This window comes from Cupressus sempervirens, chromosome 4 (genome assembly GCF_028749045.1).
Source record: "Cupressus sempervirens isolate cs-2001-9-10 chromosome 4, ASM2874904v1, whole genome shotgun sequence".
NCBI classification, from domain to species: domain Eukaryota; kingdom Viridiplantae; phylum Streptophyta; class Pinopsida; order Cupressales; family Cupressaceae; genus Cupressus; species Cupressus sempervirens.
In genome coordinates this window covers 29,793,494-29,807,770 of record NC_143121.1, presented here as the reverse complement: position 1 = coordinate 29,807,770, position 14,277 = coordinate 29,793,494, and the positions used below count along the sequence as shown (strand labels likewise).

General features: G+C 33.9%; 1 protein-coding gene across 3 annotated transcripts in view; it reads right to left on the bottom strand.

Moving 5' to 3' along the window:
• The window catches only part of LOC149559793 (lipid phosphate phosphatase epsilon 2, chloroplastic-like), a 101,021-nt gene that overhangs the window by 76,797 nt on the left and 9,947 nt on the right, over positions 1–14,277 (bottom strand). For all 3 annotated transcript variants that reach the window (XM_089824294.1, XM_089824295.1, XM_089824293.1), the window contains one exon: positions 9,161–9,395. In XM_089824294.1, coding sequence (XP_089680420.1) covers positions 9,161–9,395 — 235 coding nt within the window. The remainder of the gene's footprint in view (positions 1–9,160; positions 9,396–14,277) is intronic.

Sequence of the window (14,277 nt, the reverse complement as noted above, 5' to 3'; positions counted from 1 at the left end):
AGAACATTTTCTATAATGTGGAAGAGGTAATAACTCTAATATTGTATATTATGATAAGTAGGATTTTTAAAAGATTTCAAACCTTGTACAATAAAAGAAATAACTTTCAAACACATCCAACACCAACAAATTACAAGCTAAACCACAACAGGCTCTATAGGACAAATAGTTGCAAGAACCAAACAGCCCACTCTAAGTCAAGGTGATTCAAGAAATGATCCATTTAACTCAATCTCAAAATAAGGAATTTTTCCTCCAAGTCTATTTGTTTCTTTTAGAGAGGAGACATAGAATCATTGCTAGACCATCAATCAACGCCCAATCATTAATTGCATAAGCCAATCTTTGAACAATTGATTTGAGAAATTGACCTTTAATATCTACTTTTTGAACCTCCATAACGAATTTTAAGAATTAATTTATCTTTCTTCTTCCAAACAAAGTGATTGTTTTAAAAAGCCTTCATGTCTCTTCATTCAATTGAATATAACTAAACATTAAAGCTTCTCCAATGTACAACATCGAGCACTCATGATTTCCGATATCCAACGTTTTTCTATAGATTATCCCAAGATTCGTAAGGGATGTGAGAAATTGTCCATATACCTTATAATAAAAAATAATACATATAAGAGAAAAATAAAACAAAAATATTCTCTTTCAAGATATGACAATTTGACTAAACACTCAATTCATAAGAGACGAGATGCAAGTGGTCAAAGAAAAATCTAAACCCATGAAACCACTAGTGTGAATGTTCTAAAGGATAATGTCTCCGTAACATTTGAGTGCATATGTTAGGGTGTCAATGGAAAACAGTGCTCAGATAATACGCTTCTTAAAACACGACAAAAGAATTAAAAGCAGTCCAGAATATATTAGTTATTGGACCACATTGCCTAGCGTACATTTATAATCTCTCATTGACATCAAATTTTAGGTTTTTTTTTTCTCACAGTCGTATAAAATTTTCAATTATTGGATCTTTAGCGAAATTCACTTTTTGATTTAGAATTTATAAACCAGAAATCTTAGTGCAAATTTACAAATTGTCGATTATGGATCTTTAGCGAAATTCACTTTTTGATTTAGAATCTATAAACCATAAGTCTTAGTGCAAATTTACTTTTCTGAGACTAATTTTCTCCCATGAACTTAAAATCCCAGATATTTACTGCCAAGCCCATCAATTACAGGGTGAATGAACATTTATCTGCCAAGAAGAGTCTCCAAATGTTAAGGACTGTTCAAAGGAGTGTATGAGGTGATAAATAGTAAGTTGGGAATCCCCAGCGTAAGCAAACAAGCTAACTACAGCTTCTAAATCTAATATCCCCTTCTCAAGAAAACTATCTCAAATTTCCAAAAACATTAGCACTTCCTCCTTTTTAGAATAAATCAAACTGTTATATTATTTTCATTTTGCCAGCTTTATGATGGTTACATAGTAGAAAATATCAAATTTATATTTGTAGTCCCTGCCTCTAGTTCGCACTTTGTTATCATTGTTAAACTCTTTTAGAGCTAGTTTTATGTTGTTGGTTAGCAGCATTATTTTGGGATTATCAGATAGTGTGCTATGGATTCAGTTTATTATGTGATGAGATTACTTAGACTCTACATTTCATGTATGTATGATGATTATTTTCAGTGTTTGCAATTATTAATGATGATTAGTAAGATGATTTATTATCATATGTGTTTTATTATGGATACTTACCCCATACTTGCATGTGTATGGCGTGCGTGTTTGCTTTGCGTGTTTGCTTTTGTATGGCATGTCTGATGTGGTTAAGGAAGGGAGTCGTAGTCACCTGCTAGTCGGGATCTACACGATGCACCACTTCCTGTCATTCCCTGTTTAGTTTAGTATATATTGTGCTTGTACATGTATGGCTTTTATGCAGGTTGCAGGTACCAGGTATCGACTTCCCTGAATTGTCAGGATGAGCGTACCCTATCACATTATCTCAATGATAAGAGAGAGGAGATAAACTCTCAAGTCCAAATTCCAACCCTTTAAGCCATTTGTTCTAATTAGAAAATTAGGACAAGTATCTAAATTGAGTACCCTTCGAATGCGTCAGATGACGTAATTCGTGATTTAAACCTTTGGTTTGATTTTGTATGTATTTTGGCTATGATGGATTTTCATATTTTTACCTTGTGAGTTTTTGATGTATTTTCTATTAATTAAGCCTAATTAAAAGATTTAATTAATGGTTTAATTAAATAGAAAATTAATATGGTATTTTAATATTTATTTTATTTAATTAATTAAAAAATTAATTATTAAATTTGAAGATAAAAAATTAAAAGTTTAAATTTGGAATGTGATAATATTTATTTTGATAATAATATATTTGGAGCTCATTTTTAAATAAATGACTAAATAATATTATTATTAAAGCTAATAAATATTTTAGCAAATTAAGTTTTGAAAATGAAATTTAAAAGTGGAAAATATATTTTAAATTATTAAAAGATTCTAGATTTCATGTGACTGAAATATAAATATATTAAGATTGAAAAGTGGAATTATAAAAGTTAGTGCATGAGATTTAATAAATAAATAAATTAAATTGAAAAGAGTAAAGCAAATATTAGATTAATTAATGATTGTGCATTATTTTAATATGTGCTCACGTAGGAGTTAGCAAATTTTTGAAAGTTGTCATGTAAACAACACAGAAGTTTGCACTCTAAGAATGCACTAGTTGTCTACACTTAGAAGTTAGCATTTTATTTGAGCACATGGTGTCTACAACCTTAAGACTCATCTAAAAGGTTGGAGAAGACCCATGATTGGTTGTCATGCTTATCTTCTAGTTATTTCTAGAGACACTCTAGATGCATCTTAGAGGCCTTTAAATAGAGGCTCTCCTAGTGTGTTTGGACAAGTTGAAGTAGAAGCTGAATGGAAGCCACAAGCTACAAGCTTCAAGCTAAAATGGAAGCTTCAAGCTTACATGCATTGGAGAGGCTCATATGCTCATATGTTCTATATGCTTCTATGCTTCTTTTAGCACTTCTAGTCACTTGGAGGATTCAATTGGCTTGGATCTTAGAAAGATTGCAAATGATGGAGAAGGAAAGGATTTCCTATGGACTTCTAAGGCATGGCAAAATTAGCATCAGTGTTCAGGTGCACTCGTGATAATCGCATATTCTCTTTGCACTATTTCTCTTCCTATCTTCATCGTGTCCGTTAGATGTGTCTGAATACTCCTTGTTATTCAATCTATAATTAGAAATTGAAATTTAGATATGCTATTTGGTTGAGAAGAAAACAATAGAAAACCCTAGATCCAATTAAAGAAGAAATTAGATCTAAACAGGTTTGGGTTCGATTTAGAATCAAATTGAAATAGAATTGAAAATGGTTTTAAGACTTATAACCAAATCCACTAGAGGAATTATTGGATAAATTTAGATTTACAAGACTTTGAATGTGATAATAGAAGGAAATTTAAATGGAGATTTTAATTCGAAGTTTGTATGATTGGTGGTAGTTCACTTATCAATATATATATATATATATATATATATATATATATATATATATATATTCTTCATTATTATTAAGGAAAGATAGTATTGAGATTGTTTTTAATTAAACAACAAAATCATCTTTATAAATGTATGTATGTATGGAACGGATGTAAAGAAAGAACAACGTTTAAATGTCATAAAGGAGGTGCTTCGTCCTTTCCCAACAATCTGCGATTTATCAAAATCATGGGACTATACGCATGAGAGGGGCCGGTGTTTATTAACTAACGCACGATTAGTAGAAAATGTTTAATGTTAGAAGTGGAATATGACTATATCAACACGTATGAGCGATCGCACGTAGCCTGCAGATGGGGTTACAAACTTTGTTGTTGGGCGGATTCCCAATCCTGTACCCCCTTACTGTACACGATGGAAAGCGTACATATGTGCAGAGTACCCGTACCCGTGAGCAGTCCGAGTCAGGCTGCCTCGGCACTGACATAAAAGTGACGACGCAAGAGCAAAGTATTTTATTCTTTGCTTATATAATATCAATGTTGGTATAAATATATGTTATGAGATTGAACTGGTATTCAATTATATTGGTAGTTTTATATATATATATATATATATATATATATATATATATATATATATATATATATGTTGAAAAGTCGAATTGTTTTCACAGTTGAAAATCTTTTTAATAAAGCCCGAATCATTTGAAAACGTTTATTCAAAAAAAACATTATTAAAACATATATATAATGGGGGGGTGGCTATACCACCGCACTCCCCATCCTTTATATTTTCGGCGGCGGCGTACTGCTAGTCTGCAGGGTACTTGCATACCTGCGATCGGGCAGCAGGCCGCACAGACTGATCTCACGGTGCTGTCGTGGATATTAATGTTGCGCTCAGACAAAATGCGCCCTTAGAAACTTGGTTCCGCACAGACTGATCTCACGGTGCTGCTGTGGATATTAATGTTGCGCTCAGACAAAATGCGCCCTTAGAAACTTGGTTTAGTCCTTATATATATATATATATATATATATATATATATTATTAGTCATTTCAATTGTTAATTAATAGTTATTAACAAGGTGATGATAATAATATTTGTCAATAAAATTATAACATTACTTCTTATTAATTTAATAACGTGAGAATGTTATCATTTAAATATAGATTATTTTAACTAATAAAATTATTGATAGTTCTATTAGTTATTGATAACAAAAGAATGGTTGGGACAATAATATAAGTATTAAGCTTGTTAATCCTTAATTAATAGTAAAATAAATTAATTGAATCTGATTGTAGATATACGATTGGTTATATAACTAATCTTAATCGAATATAATTGTATTTGGTTAATAGAAATTATATTGCTATGAAATTGGTCTTTTTAATTGAATATAATTGTATTTGGTTAATAGAAATTATATTGCTATGAAATTGGTCTTTTTATGAATTAACGGGTATTTCATTTTAAATCATTAAAGATTATTTTAGATAAATGATTTGCCTATGAGGTGCATGAAGGAAATTATAGATTATTTATTTGAGTATTTATCTTAATGACTCGTATATTGGGATTGTATCTTAAGGAAGTTATATTCAAACTACTAGTGACATTGTTGTTAGTAAAGTAATGAAGAATCTACCATCATAGATTGTTATTAGCTATTAAATTATTATCAACTCAAATGTTAATGAAATAGAGTATATATGATTATCATTGATACGAGTATGTTAAGAAGATATTGGTATGATGATTGTGGTCATTATGGATAAGATTTCATTATTACTATTAGTATTATTGAAATATTAATATTTGTATTGAAGTTGGCTTTCTACGTACAAACTACTGTATGTCAACTAATATTAATTGGAACGTTGCTATGGGTATGCAATTATTAATTAAATCAATTAACTAGAGTTAATTAGATTTAATTAATAATTAAGTTATGTAATAAAGTTTCAATTGATATGCTAATATCGATTCCTCTAGCAAAGTTGTGAAGTATTTACATCGAAATTGATAAGTCGTACTCTCATGACTTGAATAATAACCTTAGATGTTTTAATGGTGAGACTGAGTAATATTGAATTGGAAACTATTAGATGTTAATAGGTCATGGATGGTGTACCTATGTTAATTAATTGATCATTTTAATTAAGTTATAATCCTCTTATTCGAAGATTGATAATTGGTTCTTTTATAAATGAATAATGATCCCTTGATTATATTGAAATGTAGAAATAACATTAAGGAAGAGTTATTCAAATTAGTAATATGGATCTTAGCAAATAAAGCAATTGATTTAATGAGTAAATATTTATCCTTAAGTTATTCCTAGAATGTAATTCTTAATAATGGAGGGATAATGCTATCGGGGGAACAAATGGGTTGACTTGTAGGTCAAATGATGAAACTTAAGACACTTGAAAGTATTCTTGCAAACAGAAAACTGGAAACCCCTACACATTATTCAACTATGTGAATTTAGTAAACCAAAACATGTGTCTGCATCGTGTATTCTATATGCTTCTTGTTTTGGGTTTTTGGGTTGGCTAGTGTTGACCAGTCTTAGGTTGTTACCAGAGGCTCGGGGGTTATGAGATGTGTTGGCATGTTGATCTTATTTGGTCTCGATCTTTATAAGCCCAACCATGGTAATGTGATCGTATGCTCTATGAAATGTTTGTATTTGTTCATCAGTCTTCATGTGTGAGGCTAAGATGTATGTGTATGAGATACGTGAGCTAATCATTTTTGAGTCATCAATCAGTTATCCTTGGTTTATTTTTTAGTCACCATGATGGGACTAAAATGTGAATTTATTTCTTGATGATGTCATGTTGTGACATGCTTTGACTCAACCAATTTTGGAGTCTTCAATCAGTATGATTTTGAAATATTCTTGGTTGCTTGTTGAGAACCAATGGATGTGATGATTTATTTTGTTTATTGAGAACCAATGGATACTTATGATTATCAGTGATGCCTTCAGTTGCCAATAGAGAACTGTTGTGGTCATGATTTTCTATAGATGCTTTTCAAATGCTCATGGTGATTTGATGATTTTTATCTTGGAGATTTGATGATTCTTATTATGGATATTTGATGCTTATTTTGCAGATATCTAATGATTCTTTTTATGGATTATCTTTTGGATTTTCTTTACAGTCGCTTGTATAGGACTGTGGTGATTTTATGATTCCATGAGCATTAGGGTAGGTAATCTACTTGTAGTGTCGGGAAGTGGCTTGCAATGGGGGTCGGGGCCCTAAGTGGTTGTCAGGGTAACTCATTGTAAGTTTGGTTAATAAGTGATAACATTTACACACTAAATGGAGATTAAATGAACCTAAAAAGATAATTGTTTTGATGTTCTTGCCCATGCCTTGAGTGCTTGTACAGGCTAGGATGGGAGTAGTGAGAACGCATGGTTGCGACCTTGCATTCTGTAGTATGCCTCGTCAGTATGAGAGGATACTAGTGGCCGCATGAGATCAATATGGACCCGTGGAGTTTAGCTAACTGTCAGGGTAACTTGTACGTGATAAATGCGATGACACTTTCCCGCTTGCATAGTAGGTTTCTTACATGTGATTGTGTGCCTCTGAGAATTAGATGTCGATTTTGTGTGTGTTGGAACCTTTGAGTTAGTATACTTTTAGGATTCCTGAACTTAAGAGATTTATGCTTTGTGGTTTTGATATCCTGTTTGGGACTTGAGATTATCTCCTCAGCACGGTGGGAGTGGACCACTTAGGTACCACGCGGTCGGGTGGTAGTGTTTTATCACTCTTATCATTTGAGATCCATTGAGACACCGTGGCTGGAGTATTCTTGGTTGGTATTTATCTTCATTATGTTCTTGGATCATTATGATAAATGATATACCTTATGATGGATGTATTTATTGGTATGTATCCTCACATTGATGATATGCATATGTTAGTTGATGATATATTATGCTTTACTTTGCATGTTAGTAGGATGTTTTTAGGAGTGACATTCCTACTATGATAATGTCGATGATCTCTTCGGTGCTTTGGAATGTTACGCACGAAGGGATGGCTAGGATCCACGATGGTCTAATGATGCTATTGACGGTTGGGAGGAACCGTGCACTTAGTTAGTTATGTTTGTGATATATGGTTATCTTTTATGATGGATGTTTATGTCTTTTGTGATGATGTATCATGTATGGTTTGTGGTCTCATTTTGTTATTGCATCATGGATTAATATTGGATGATGATGTATTTTATTTACATGGATGTTTATTCTTTTAAGCTTTTCATACCTCGTAACTTGTATAGTGGATGATTGAGCTAAACTAAAATGTAATTACTAAAAAGGACACTTGTATATTGTTTAAGAATATTGGATGTATCATGGTTATTTCATAAGGATGTGATGTTGGAGGATTAGTTATGATTAGACGTGATTCAACGTTAAGGGATCCTTAAAGAATGTAATCTGTTATGTTATGTTATGTGTACTTTTATTCAAATTGTTTCTGTTGCTTCTGCAAATGTTATGAATGGTTTATCTTTCATGTTTTAAAAAAAAAAATTGTTTGGCAAACTTAGTGGAATTCTTTGGATCCCTTGGCGGGGCATTACAATATTTCTGATCCAAAACTTCCATTTCTTGAGCTCACTGGAGGCAAACCTGAGGTGTTTGGGTACTTGCCTGGGTACAAACCTTGCAAAGGGACATGCCTTATTAGCTCACAAAATTTTCTCTTGCAAAATGCTAATAAAGCTATCACCTAGATTAAGACTTAAGACGTCTGATTTTTGTTTCAGTTTTTCATTTGTACATCATTATCAAGTTTAATTCAATATGTAATCAATTTGAAACTTTGATACAATATTGATTAACAGTAAACTACAAAACTTTTTCCGATTTTCACTGTTCACATTAGAACTAGAAGTTTATCATTTACAATATGTTATTATATGATCTTCTAATTCATATTTAAAATTTATCTTCTTTGTAGATATCTAAAGTTTAAACATTCAACAAATGTTATGACTCATATTTTTAGATTTCTTATTTTGAAAGTTCACTACTCCTGCAAAAGTTTAAACATTCAACACATGCTATGACTCATATTTTTAGGTTTCTTATTTTGAAAGTTCACGACTCCTGACTCATATTTTCAGATTTTCTATTAAATATCCAAATTATATTAAAAGACTTTAAACATACCCATGTACCCAGGTCCCCTGTTTTTAAAAATAGTTGTATCCTTACCCGTGCAAAGTTGGTTGGTTCCGAATAAAGAGACTTTTATGATGTGAATATCAGGATTTAACTGTGTGATTTTTGAGTCAAACTCGATGACCCATGTTTCATGAGTAGTGATTCAACATGAATCCATCTCTCATGAGAATAAATGGAACACTTAGCACTCATTGGATCTAGGTGATGCTCACAGGGGTGAAGCACCGGGACTTCCCGGGAGGTCACCCATCCCAGTACTACTCCAGCCTGAGCGCGCTTAACTACGGAGTTTCCTCCACAGTTAAATCATCTCCTACTTATCAGACTTTTATGAGTTAAATCCTCCAGTCTTGATGTATAAGCAACAAATGTATTAATAATCCAAACAGGGAAAGGGCTGTAGATGGAATACATACATATAAAAAATGCATATGTTGTAATATACGCCAGGTTCTGTGCATGCGAAGATGGCATCCCAGGATCTTTCTTCAAGCCAATTGCAGAAGCAGGGCGTGGTTGGTTTATTATTCGTTTTAAAGTTTTTGAGCTCATTTCATTCAGAATGCTGCCTGTTACAGCCCACAGGACCTCCGGGGAGGCATGTCTCCAAACCACAACAGATACAAGAGCCGCAAGGAGAACCCACTTAGTCTGCAACCATGTGATGAAAATTATCATCAAAGGGTTAAACATTGGAAGATTAAAATTGCATAGTAACATCATGTTCGAGACATCTCTTTAAATATATAATAGACAACGATTTGCAAAGATGAGAGTTTGAGCTGGATCAAACAAGCATCAAGAGTTTGATGAGTGAGACAGGAACAACCCAGAAAAAACATAATTTCAGCCTTAATTAAATTGTCCAAATTTCTTTGTTTAACCTCAATCGTTTTATTGTTAGTGCTAAAGTAGAATCCTTATGCACAAGTATCTTTCTTAGAATCTTTCTTAGAAAGAACCTGAAAGATGCAAAATGTTGATCTTGAGCTCAAAGAAATGCGAGAAAACAGAGTAAATGAAACACAAATACAGGGACAAAAGACAGAGATTTTCAGCTACAAGTAAACAAGGGTTGAAGAAAATGATTCCTACCAAAATACTGGCATTTTATGTCAGGTAGAACATTCTTCAACTCAAAGCTATTACAAACGGTGACCAAAAACCAATAGAGAAAGTGAGCTCACAGAGAAGTTTCAACCTGAGATTCTCAGTTTTATTAATTTCTCTCAATACAATCCAACAGCCACTTGAATAGCCATTTATCAATACTATAAACAGTCTTCCATCTACTGAAAGTGGAAGACCAAGAGTTTTTTCTGTTACAACTAAAGAACCGGCGAGGAAAAAGATTCGTGCCAGAATACTGGCATTGCATGTCAGAAAGAGATATTCCCCAATCCAGCTGTTGTGTAGGTGATTTGGTTTCATACGTCCAAAATCTCTTACTTGAAGACCAATCACCAATAGAAAAAGGAAGCTCACAGAGATATCCCACACTTTAGGTTTATTGATCACAGAGAACGAATAGGCTTTGGGAAGATCTCAACATTGTCAGATCACAAACAAAAACATCTTCTGCTCCTACTTTACCAAGCACTAATTTTCCCATCAGTCCATAATAAATAATTCTACTTCCATCAATGGGCCCGTGATCTACTGGTGAACTTGAAAGGTTCTCAATGAGCCCACCAGAGATCAAGTCTTGCTGAGTGCAAGGCTATGACATTGTAAGGGATGAGGCCGGGACTGTGCCCCTTGCGATCTTGGCAGAATGCATACCCTCAGTCCTTAGCTCTTAGTGGAAGAAATTTCAGGTGTGAGTACGCCAATATTGGGTTAGTAAAATGTTTCTGTGGTTGCCTTTGCTGGTTGGTAGCTCACAGAGTTTGTGCCTTTGCTGGGCTGCCTTGCAGGTCTGAACAAAAACAAAAAATAATCTACTTTCTGCAGATTGAAAACACACTTCTCCTTCATCCAGAAAAGGACCATCATACAAACACACAGCAGTTTCTCTGGTACCAGAATCAGCAATACTCTTGATCAGTCATACTTTTGCCTCCTCTGTTTTAGCATAACTCTTCTAGTTCAACTGCTGATACAATTCTTGAATCTCAACACTTATACCATGAGTGAGTACTTCTTATTCATATAAGAATTTTCGGCCCTTTGCATGTACTCATCCACATTTGCAATGCAAACACCAAAACTCAAAGGAAGATCAGACTTATGCTTCTTCTCAAAGGCAACATGAAACTCATTATCTCTGCTTCCCAAAAACAAATTCTGAAATTATCCAAATTATCCAAATGCTTCAGACTGTTAGTGGGTACTTTGCTCTCTTGTTTGTTCATTTTTCTGTCACCATTTGGTGTTCCCACTGTTGGCCGTTGCCTTCGTTGTATGCTTTCAGTTCCTTAGACACTTTGTGGTCTCTTGTTGGACATTAATAAATTTATTTTATCATATCTTATCAGACCCTTCCTCTGTCCCTTCCTCTGCGATATCAGTATTCTTGTAAGGAAGAAACATAACTTCTGAGTTACCCGCCATCTGAAGCAGCTCCTCCTCTTGTCCTGTCTTGTGATTATCTTTCCAATCAGATACATGCATCATATTCTGATCGTCATTAGTACCAACATTTCCTGGCATTGGCACCCTTCCTTCCACCAGAGGTTGCCTATAACCTTGTCAGACCCCTCCTGGAGTTGGGCCTCTACCTTCCATAGGTGGCCGGTAATCTGTTCTATCTCCCTGCATGCCATATCCTTGCACACTATTCTCCTCATCTCCAGGCCAAACAACAATTGGACTTCTTGACCCACTTCTTGGACAATATGCATGCCTATTCTCTGGGCTGCAACAACCTTTTTACAATAATGGGATTAGCTTTTACAGCGACAGTGTCTTCCATCATGCTAGCCACGGCATCTTCTGACCCTTCCTCTTCCACATCTCTGTTATACTCGTAGTAAACTATATTAATAGACTCTGTGAATGACAACTTCTTTCATGTCAGATCATCTACAACTTGAGTTGCCATATCCTCAAAGCAATACTCATCATCCAAAGCCCTATCAATTCTTCTTCTGTGATCACTATCAGATTCCAACATGCTTATGATGCTGACTGAATCTTCCTCCAAAATCAATATTAACAAAAATACTCAATTTGGATTTAAAATCAAAACTTCCATCAAGTGGAAACTTGGGAACTTGTGCTTTGTGATAACAAAATGAGTAATCACATTCACCAACAAGCTTTAACTTCTTTCTCATTGCTCTATGAACAAGGTATTTGGAGTGAGCATTTATGTTTGGAATGACTAATTAAATGCCCTTGATTATTTTAGGAAGTGTGATCTTGCACTTTGGAAAAGTGATTTGCATATTCAATTCTGAATCTAGAACTTTGCTTCTGCATTTCATTCATTGAACTTCAAATCACTGAATTTGAACTTGTATTTACAAACTTGCAATTTTGAACCATGCATCTGAACCTCCGAACTTGGCTTTATACTTCAAACCTTGAACTTTTAATGCTATGCCTCTGATGAATCTAGATTTTGAACATAAACTTGTTTCATCTTTCTGAACTATTGAACTTCTGAATCTGCATCCTTGTATTGTAGATGTTGAGCCTTCAAGCTCCGAACCTTTGAACTTGAACTCCCAAACCAATGAATCTTCAAACTTGAACTTGAACTTGAAAACTGTGGTTCAAGTTCGAGTTCAACACAATATCGGGATGCTGCCTCTTCGCAGCAGATCAAACCTCACAAAGGCATTGTTAGTAACAAAAACCAACAAGATATTGAAACAATTTCCCCACAGGACCAATTTGCAAAGTTTAAAAACTCAGATGATGAAAGTGTGCTTACAAAAGCCAACAGTCACAGTTGGCTTTCCCTCCAATTGTATGACTCTTCAATTCAAAGACTCATTATATGTATGTATGTATGTATGTATGTATGTGTGTATATATATATATATATATATATATATATATATATTGTTGCTGCATCATTGTAAATAACTTTTCTCAATATAATACAATACTCTGCCCAATTTGAACGTAGCCACTTTTGTGGTGAACCAAGATAAATTTTGTGTTGTGTTTTCTCTCATCTATTCTTTTTCATCTGTTGTTTTCTTTTTCGCATTCAATCCTTACAATTGATATCAGAGCACAGGTTGTGCAAATTGGAAATCTGTGTTGAATTTCCAAAAAGATGGAGGATGTGAAAATAGAGAAATTCGCAGGCAAGAACTTCAGCTTGTGGAAAGTGCAGATGCGTTATTTGCCAATTAAGCAAGACTTGTCAGTTGCAATTGAAGGAAAAGCCAAGAAACCAGCTGCTATGATAGATGAAAATTGGGAAAAAACTAATGAGAAGGTGAAGGCATCAATTTTTCTTTCATTATCTCAAAACGTCTTGTTCAATGTATTGAATGAAAAGACAACAAAGGAAGTTTGGGATAAACTTCAACACATGTATCAGACAGCATTGGCTGCAAATAAAACCTTTATTACGAAGAAGCTCTACAAGCTAAAAATGAAGGGACTGCGATGTCAAATCATATAGATGATTCGAACACCTTATTATGTCAAACAACCTCGTTTGGTATGACTCAAGATGATGAATCTAAAGCTATCATCTTGTTGTGTTCCTTACTAGATAGTTGGGATGCCATAGTTACAACAGTTAGCACTTCAAATTCCGCAAAGAGCCAGCTAGTCTATGATGAAGTTGTGGCCACTTTACTTAGTGAAGATATGAAAAGAAGTAACGAAGACTCCTCATTCAGTGATGCTCTCACCATGGTCAGCACCGAGACATGGGGAAAAAGCCATCATAGAGGTAACAATTACAATCAAAGGAAATCTAAATCACCCAATAGATCAAAATCAAGAGGTAGGAATGGAGAGTGTTGGTTTTGTGGTAAGCCTGGCTACTCAAAGCAAAATTGTCGAGCTTACAAGAAGGCACAAGAGAAGGTAATTCTTACAATAAGTGAAACCAAATCAGATTCTTGGGCGATAGATTCTGGAGCCTCTTTTCATGCAACTTCTTGTATGGATTGTTTTACAAACTATCATGAAGGACAATTTGGAGAAGTATTCATTGGAGACAATAGTCTTGTGAGATGGTAAAGGTGACATTATGCTACAACTAGAAGGAGGAAACCAATGGTTGCTAAAGAATGTTCATCATGTTCCCAAATTGAGGAGAAATTTGATTTCTGTTAGTCAGCTTTTTGCACAAGGATACCACCCATTCTTTCATCCGGATTCTTGGAAAGTCACTAAAGGTTTTGTCATGTCCCCAAATTTTAATGTAATAATTTAATTTAATTAATTAATTAACTGGTCCAAAAATTTAAATAATATAACAAAAGGACTTTTAATTGGTTACTTTAATTAATTAATATGGGGCCCAAGTTAATAATATTTGTATTTGTGGTTTCGATTGATTTAGTATATCGCAGACCCATTTTTATTTAATTGTTTCCATAGGAATGGCTGTCGGCTA